At 34.0% G+C, this 9303-nt stretch overlaps 1 protein-coding gene across 1 annotated transcript; it reads left to right on the top strand.

Annotated features, from left to right (window-relative positions):
• Window positions 1–5498: 5498 nt before the first annotated feature.
• si:dkey-11p23.7 (V-set and Ig domain-containing protein) lies at window positions 5499–9106 on the top strand. Its single transcript, XM_059339984.1, has 3 exons — window positions 5499–5598; window positions 7032–7424; window positions 8673–9106. The coding sequence occupies exons 1-3, from the start codon at window positions 5499–5501 to the stop codon at window positions 9104–9106; spliced, it is 927 nt and encodes a 308-aa protein (XP_059195967.1).
• Window positions 9107–9303: the final 197 nt, after the last annotated feature.

The raw sequence follows: 9303 nt of genomic DNA, 5'->3' as shown, positions 1-9303 counted from the left end.
TACAAGAAATACCTAAAAAATTCCAAATAGAACATGTTAACAAAAATGCCAAAAAACATACAGAAAAATACAAAAAAGATGCAAAACATATGTAGTAAATACCCCCAAAATCTGTAAAAAGATCCGTAAGAAATACCAAAAAGTTAAAAAAAAAAAATGCCAGAAAAGACATGTAAAAATACCAAAAAAGATCCATAAAAATTGAAAAAAAAAAAAAAAAAACTTAAAAATACAAAAAATAAGATGTCAAGAAATGCCAAAAAACATACGTAAAAATCTCAAAAATATACAAAAAAAAATACCCTCGAAATTCGTCAAAAGATCAGTAAAAAATTGGTAAAATTACCAAAAAGAACATGTTTAAAAGTGCCCAAGAAACATATGTAAAGTACCAAAAAATATGTAGAAAATACCTTTTAAAAAAATTATAAAGAGAACATGTTAAAAAATTCCCCAAAAAATGTTAAATACCTCAAAAAAACATTAGGTGACCCAAAAATAAGTTAAATGGCCAAAAAACGACTTAAAATCAACTTTGAACACAAAAAATGAGCAGAAAAAGACACAAACTTTCATTAAAGCAGATCAGTGTTGGTGTCCACCAAACATCTCTTAACTTCCTGCATCAGGTTTTTACTGAACGATGTCACTTCCTGTAGTCACGTCGTCATGGTAACAACTTCACTTCACCATTTACATCATTTATTTCCTGTTCAGATCCTCAACATGAAACACAGCTTGTACTACATTTGACCTTTTTTCTTTTTGACTTGGTTGATCAAAATGTTTAAATCCTTTGATGTTTCTCCTGCAGCTCGTTAAAACAGTTAAAACAGTTTAAACAGTTAAAAGAGTTAAAACAGTTACAACAGTTCAAACAGTTAAAAGAGTTAAAAGCTGATCAAATCTGAATCAACATTGATCCATAAACACACAGAGAGTTATTGATTATGATAAAAGCTTCAGAGCAGAAATGTTTTCAGCAGCTTTAATATCGTTCAACAGAGAGAAACCGACAGGGACTTCCCACAGACACCACATCCTGAGGTTACACACACACACACACACACACACACACACACACACACACACACACACACACACACAGAGAGGAAGTGAAGCTGAAACCTTCAGCAGATCTGAAGATAAATCGAGCAGATTAAAATCAACCTCAAGATTTAACATATTTATTCATTACATTCATTTTTAATTTTTTAATGTTTTAATTTATTTATTCATTCATTTGTTTATTTTTTATTTTTTTATTTTTTTATTTATTTTTTTCATTTTATTTTTTTTTTAGGGGGGGGGGGTTAAGGCTTTTTAAAGAATTTAAGATTATTTAATTTTTATTTTAATTATTTAAACACATTTTTTTCAGTCTTTCATTGCTTCAATTTTTTATTAAATATCAAAGGTTTTTAGGACTCTTACCTATTTTTTGATTTTCAATATTTTTAGGTCTTTTATTCATTTATATATTTTTTGGTCCCTTAGAAATTATATTTTTGTTTTTAAAGGTTTGTGGCATTTTTTATTTATTTATTTTGGTGTTTAATTTATATATTTAGAAAAACAAACATATTTTGATCCATTTGTTTTTTTATATATTAATTTATTTACTATTAAAGGTCTTCTGGTCTTTTAATTCATTAATTATTTTTGTTGTATTTTTAGGACCTTAAAACTTTTTGTTTTTATTTTTAAATGTTTTTGGCATTTTTTTATATGTTTTTTTGTATTTATTTAATGTGCTCTTTTTGGGGTTATTTTTGTGTATTTTTTACAGATCTTTTTACGGATTTTGGGGGTATTTTCAACATATTTTTTTAAAGTTTTTTGGAATTTTACATATGTTTTCTGGAATTTTTTACATGTTCTTTTTAGTATTTTTTGGTATTTTTTACGTATCTCTTTACGTCTTTCTTTGGCATATTTTGTTTTGTTTTTTTTAATTTCACGTATGTTTTTTTCCATTTTTAACATGTTTTTTTGGTATTTTTCACAGTTTTTATACTATAAAGTAAAAAATATACACACATATATATGTATTTATATTTTATTTATTCATTCTTTCTTTATTCATTTATTCATTTGTTTATGTTCAAGGTTTTCATAAGTCCTTCTTTATTTATATTTGTAGGTGCCTAAAACATTTTATATATTTATTTTTAAAGGTTTTAGTTGTTTTGTTTTTTTAATTATTTTTCAAAAGATTTTTAGGTAACTATTGTTTGTTTTTTGTTTTTGTTTTAATTAATTAAATTAATTTTTCTATTTTTTTAAAGCCTCTTGTATCAGGTAGAAAAGGTCACAAAGCTGAAAAGTTTCTGTGTTTCCAGGCGGTTCTTGTGTTTCCTGTCAGTTTGAGTCGAGGTGAAACCTCAAACCGCTGAGGTCTGAAAACAAACTTCACTTTATGAGTTCAAAGTGTTTCAGAGAGTTAAATAATAACTGAAGAATAAACTTTATTTCATAGAAGACACGCAGCACAAAGTTCAGAGACAGAAACAATAATAAAACAAATATTAAAATATTTACAAGAATTTACAGGATGAAAATAGTAAATATGGAGTTTATGTTGTAAGACAGAAAAAAACATTTAGACGTGTTTTTATTTATTTTTAAGGTTTTTAGGTCTTTCATTAATTAATATATAATAATTATTTATTTTACATTTAAGGTTTTCAGGACTCTTTATTAGCTTTTTATTTATGTTCTTTAATTATTTTCAATATTTTTTCAAATCATTCTTTAGTCCTTGTTTGTTTTTATTTATTTGTTTACTTATTACTTTTAAGATTTTCAGGACTCTTATTTATTTATGTTTTTATTCATTAATTTATTTAAATTTTTAAGATTCTTAGATCTTTCATTAAATTTGATTTGTATTTATTTATTCATTTATTTATTTTTGTTCATTGCTTAATTTCAATATTTTTTCAAAACATTCCTTGGTCCTTTTTTTTATTTATTTGCTGTTATAGATTTTCAGGACTTTTTTATTTTATTTATTTATTCATTTATTTATTCATTTTAAAAGTTTGTAGGTCTTATATGAAGAATTATACTGTCTAAAATATTTTTTTTTGTCTTTTTTATTTATTTATTTAGGGTTAAAGGTTTTTAGGACTAATAATAATAATAATAATAATAATAACAGACTCATGAATAGTTTCCCTTCAGTGTCCTCTCTGTCAGCTGACCTGCTGGTCTCCATGGTAACGGGGTGTCCCCTGTCTGACCCTGTGGTGATAAAGGCCCAGTGGGGCCCCTGATCCCTCCGGGGCCCCGAGAGCTTTGGGCCTGTTTGTTCTGCAGAAATAATAAAAGAAAGAATCAAACTTCCAGAGTGAATCAGAGCTGCAGCGCCTCCTGCTGGACGACACCACGCACTGCACCCTCCTCTGTTTGGTTATTTATTTGTTTATTTATTTATTGTCAGGATTTTTAGGTTTTTAAATCATCTCGACATAATTTTTTTTTTAATTGGGTGGTTATTTATTTATTTATTTGTTCATTTATTTATTTATTTATTTATTTATTTATTTATTTATTTATTTATTTATTTATTTATTCATTAATTTATTGATTTGTTTTCACAGGTTTTAATGTCTTTTAGATGAATCTGCTTTTATTGATTTATTTACTATTAAAAGGTTTTCAGGACTTCTTTTTATGTATTGTAGGGCTTTTTGTTTTTTCAATTATCTCTACATATTTTAAAATTGTATATTATTTAAATTCCTGTGAAACTATATATATATATATAAATATATATATTTATATATATATATATATATATATATATAATTAGTTTCACAGGTTTTAAAGTACTTTATTTCTACATTTTAAAGAATTTTAGATGATTATGCTTTATTTTTTTTATTTTTTTTTTCAAGATTTTTTGGGTCCTTAATAAATTTATAGTTATTTAAATTTATAGTATTTATTGTATTTATGTATTTACTATTAAAGGACTATAATTATGATTGTAATCATTTTATTATTTAATTTTTATTTATTTACTTACTTATTTTAAAATTATTTTCAATATTTTTTAAAACATGTTTTTGCTCAGTAAGTTTTATTTATGAACTATAAAACGGGTTTTTTAAGCTGTTCTGTCCGTCTGAAAGTCTCCGTCTCCTGTTGTTGCTGTTGTTGTTGTTGTTGTTTCAAAGCTGTAAAAAGAAAAGAGGCTTCACACAAAACACAGCAGCTGCTTTGTTTACTTTATTTATTTTATTTTTGCAATGCAAATGAGCTCCAGATGGTTCAGAGACTGAAGGACGAAATGAGACTCAGATCAACCAGAGGACACAAACACTCTGAGGACTTTAATAAACTTTAATAAACTTTAATAAACTTTAATAACCTTTATTAAACTTTAATAAACTTTAAAGTCTTAAACTGAGAGAACAGCTGATCTGACGTTCTCCTTTAACAAAAACATTATTTTAGCTGACAGAACTCAGACATGTCGTCTTTTAAAACATCACCTTTTTTTCTTTTTTTTCTATTCATTTAATTATTTTAATTTTTATTATTATTATTTTAATTGGATTGCAACGTACCTTTTACTTTTATCGGACTGCTCTACTTGTTTTGTCCTTAAAAGCAATTTTTAAAAATTGTTCACAACAAAACATCACCAAAATAACCTTATCATTTATTACAACACAAACTGTAAAAACAGAAATAATCATCGGATCTTTACATTTCTGACGCTCTCTGATGAAGCTTTTACCAACGGCGCGTGTTGTTGTTATCTACACCAGTAGTTCTCAACCTTTTTGAGTCGCGACCCCCAATTTAACATGCATGTTGTCCGCGACCCCCGCTCACTGAACACAATCTCACACGCACAGTTCAGATCACCGAAAAAAAGAAACAAAATGACAAAAAAAGGAAACAAAATGACCAAAAAGACACAAAATTACCAAAAAAGACACAAAATTACCCAAAAAAGAAACACAATCACCCAAAAGACACAAAATGACAAAAAAAAAGACACAAAATGACCAAAGAAAGGGAAAAAAATGACCAAAAAAGACACAAATTGACCACAAAATGACCAAAAGAAGACATTAAGTGACCAGAAAGACTAAAACACATTAACACTTTAACACTTTAACACAGTGGAGACAGAGCTGACTTCCAAAATGATTTGGCGACCCCCAGAAATCATCTCGCGACCCCAATTGGGGTCCCGACCCCAAGGTTGAGAATAGCTGGTCTAGAGTACGACGTCACATCCTGCTTAGTGTTCTATCCAATCAGTAACCAGGCTGTTTACAGGGAGATAAACGGCCTTCGGTGAGGTTCTCTGGTGCTGAAACACTCTGCTGAACTGTTTTCAGTGACGGAACAAAAGATGTTCACGTCTCATCCTGTGATTAACAGAAATGATCCAAACATCAAAAAATAGACCTGAAGGAAGTAGAAACAGACAAACACACTCACACACACAGAGTGTCTGGGAGATACTGAGTCACATGGATGACACACACACACACACACACACACACACACACTCGTCCTTCAGCAGCATCATGGACGTCTGGAGCAGCTTTTTGCTGCTGTTAACTGTTTTAAGTGGTGAGTCTAAGGTTCTGTTTATAAATGTAAAAAAAAGTTTGTTTACAAATCTAAATGTTTTGTTTATAAATCTAAAAGCTTGTTTACAAATCTAAATGTTTTGTTTGTAAATCTAAAAGTTTTGTTTACAAGTTTAAGGTTTTGTTTGTTATCAAAAAGTTTTGATTATAAATCTAAGTTTTGTTAATAAATCTAAATGTTTTGTTTATAAATCTAAATGTTTTGTTTATAGATCTAAATGTTTTGTTTATAAATGTAAATGTTTTGTTTACAAGTTTAAAGTTTTGTTTACAAATCTAAAAGTTTTGTTTACAAGTTTAAGGTTTTGTTTGTAATCAAAAAGTTTTGATTATAAATCTAAGTTTTGTTAATAAATCTAAAAGTTTTGTTTTTAAATCTAACTTTTGTTTACAAATTTAAAGTTTTGTTTGTCATCTAAAAGTTGTTATCGAAAAGTTTAGTTATATTCGAAAAGTTTTGTTAATAAATCAAAAAGTTTTGTTTACAAGTTTAAAGTTTTCTTTGGAAATCCAAGGTTTTGTTTGTCTTTATGTAATTATATAAAACTCAGAAGTCGCCTTAACGTCTGATTCATTGAACCTTGCTAACTTCACTTAATAATAGAATATTTTAATAATTTGTAAAATAGATCATAAGAGAGATTTATTATTGATTTCAGAACGAATCAACAGAAACGGCTGTTAGAGAGAAAATCTCCAGTTGGACTGTTTAAACACGAGATAATGTTCATAATGTTCATAATGTTAATAATGTTCATAATGTTTATAATCTTCATAATGTTTATAATCTTCATAATGTTTATAACACAGTCGTGACAAAATAAAACGTTCGAGATGGAAACCAAAAAATATCCAGAAAGACAAACTGGAGACACAAAGACTGACTGGAGAAATGAATCAGAGTTTTCTGTTCTCTGTTTATATTTCTGTCTTTGAACCTAAAACACTAAAACAAAGATGACACATTTATATCTTTATTACTGAAACTGCAACAAAAAAAGCTTTTTTCAAGTCTAATTTTGTTTACCAATCTAAAAGTTTTGTTTACGAATCTAAAAGTTTTGTTTATGAATCCAATTTTTTTAATTTACGAATCCAAAAGTTTTATTTATGGAAATAAAAGTTTTGTTTACAAATATAAATGTTTTGCTTCTGAATCAAAAGTTTTGTTTACGAATCCAAAAATTTTGTTTCCCAATATAAAAGTTCTGTTCACAGATTTACCTTAAACGTTACTGGAACTATTGTTTGTTGATTTTCCGTGCAAAATTTCTGCACAAGTTCCTGCTGGTTTTCCTGGGATATTTTGCTGAAAGAAATGGGTGAAATAATGTTAAAAGTTAAATGAATTCTGTTTGTTTGTGTCATAAATCACTAAACTAACGTTGTGTTCTGGCTCTACGCCGCCAGCGGCCGCGGGCTCCGGGGACGACGGCTGGTCGATGAAGGTGCAGGCGGAGGTGCGAGCCATCGAAGGTTACCCGGTGGTGCTGCCCTGCACCTTCAGCCACCCGCAGCACTCCCAGCATTCCTCGCTGCAGCTGCTGTGGCGCCTCGGCCACGGCCAGGCCGCCACCGTCCTGTTCCGCTGCACCAGCCGGCCCGGCGCCGCCACCTGCGAGACGGCGCCGCTGCAGGACCGGCGCTACCGGCTGGAGGGCAACCCGAGGGAGCACGACCTGTCGCTGAGGATCAACAGCGCCACCCTGCAGGACAGTGGGCGCTACTACTGCCGCGTGGAGGTCCAGGGGCGCGAACACGTCAGCTTCGAGGACAAGATGGGCACCAGGCTGAGGGTCGAGGGTACGTTCAGGGTGTTGGGGGGTTAAACTGGGCGGACGAAGCTGTAGGGAAATGTTTCTGGATGTTTTATTTTTCCACCATGCCTTAACACCAGTGTTGTAGTGCTCGAGATTGGTTCAAGACTTTTTGAAGGTTTCGGTCTCGTCTGGGAATCGACTGAATTTTTACTCGGTCTTGTCTCCGTCTCGGACAAAGCGGACTCAGGATTTTATCTAAAGACCGGTCTAGACCACGCTTTACTTGTTAATGTCATTACTGTGATTTTGCGTAAATCGTATTGCTTCGCGTTCAACCAAGACCATAACTCGTATATCATTTGAAACTGTTTAACGGCTGTCACCCCTCCCGCCTCCTTTCACACGCCCCCACAAAAGAGCAAGTGAGTGTCTGTAATAAAATCTGGTTACCTGAACCACAAAGATTTTTTGTGCACAACTAAAAAAAATAAATAAATAAGAACAACAACAAGCAACTTGAAAATCCTGCAAAGCAACGTTAACGGAAACGGCTGGGACTGGTCTAGGTCCTGTCTCAGTCTTGATACACCGTAGTCTTGCTATTGACTTGGTCCTGAACCCTTAAAGTCTTGGTCTTGTCTTGGTCTCGGTCTTGGTAGGTAGTTGTGATGGTGAAGGTTAGGTTAGGTTAGGTTAGGGTTAGGGTTAGGTTAGGTTAGGTTAGGGTTAGGTTGGGTTGGGTTGGGTTGGGTTAGGTTAGGTTAGGTTAGGGTTGGGTTGGGTTGGGTTGGGTTGGGTTAGGTTAGGGTTAGGTTAGGTTAGGTTGGGTTAGGGTTAGGTTAGGTTAGGTTAGGGTTGGGTAGGGTTGGGTTGGGTTGGGTTGGGTTGGGTTAGGTTAGGGTTGGGTTGGGTTGGGTTGGGTTGGGTTAGGTTAGGTTAGGTTAGGTTGGGTTAGGGTTAGGTTAGGTTAGGTTAGGTTAGGGTTAGGTTGGGTTGGGTTGGGTTAGGTTAGGTTAGTTTAGGTTAGGTTAGGTTAGGTTAGGGTTAGGTTGGGTTAGGGTTAGGTTGGGTTAGGTTAGGTTGGGTTAGGGGCAGGGAATTCACTATTCCAATGAGAGCCCTCAAAAAGTGAGGCTGCTGCAGAGTAATTGAACCTTTACCCACTGAAGACAAGAGATGTCTGAGTTTTATCCAGTAGAAAGGGCTGGAGGGGATAAACTCATAAAAACCTTTAACCAAACTGTGTGTGTGTGTGTGTGTGTGTGTGTGTGTGTGTGTGTGTGTGTTGCAGCTCCCCCTAAGATCCTGTCTCTGTCGGTGGAGGGCAGCGAGCTCTCGGGGTACAGCGCTCTGTGTCGGGTTCAGGGTTCTCCGCTGCCGGACGTCCAGTGGCTCGGCCCCGACGAGCTGCTGGAGGGTTCCCCGCTCGGCCCGGTCGGCCCGCTGGCCCAGGACTCGGCGGCCCACTACCACACCGTCAGCCAGCTGCGGGACGTGTCTCCGGGCCAGCAGTACACCTGCAGCGCCTCCAACCCGCTGGGCAAGGAGCAGGCCACGCTCTACGTGCTGCCGCCCCGGCCACCGCCGTACGCCCAGCGCGCCTCGCCGCCGCTGCTGCTGCTGCTGGCGCTGGCGCTGGGCGCCAAGGTGCTGCTGCTGGGGGCGCTGGGGGTCTGGACGCTGCAGGGGGCCGGCCTGACGGGGGCCCGCTGCTGGGGGAAGTAACACACTGGGATGTCTGTGGTTTATTATTATTTAGAGCTAATAAATGTATTTGGTTAAAGCTATAACTCCACATGTGAACAGCTGCAGGTGGAGGCGGCTTCATGAACAAAGAGTGAAGGATAATATAATAAAAAAATATCATAATAACATATATTATGTCCCCATACTGAACATTAATAATGTTATAAATTCATGCT

Source organism: Centropristis striata, chromosome 8 (assembly GCF_030273125.1).
Source record: "Centropristis striata isolate RG_2023a ecotype Rhode Island chromosome 8, C.striata_1.0, whole genome shotgun sequence".
Classification (NCBI taxonomy): Eukaryota; Metazoa; Chordata; class Actinopteri; order Perciformes; family Serranidae; genus Centropristis; species Centropristis striata.
This window is presented reverse-complemented; position numbering and strand designations above follow the sequence as displayed.

Excerpts from the sequence above, each read along its gene's own strand:
- si:dkey-11p23.7 (XM_059339984.1), top strand. The coding sequence starts at position 5,499 with ATGGATGACACACACACACACACACACACACACACACACTCGTCCTTC. Across the intron at positions 5,599-7,031 it reads GCTGCTGTTAACTGTTTTAA|CGGCCGCGGGCTCCGGGGAC; the intron begins GTGGTGAGTCTA and ends CTACGCCGCCAG. Across the intron at positions 7,425-8,672 it reads CACCAGGCTGAGGGTCGAGG|CTCCCCCTAAGATCCTGTCT; the intron begins GTACGTTCAGGG and ends TGTGTGTTGCAG.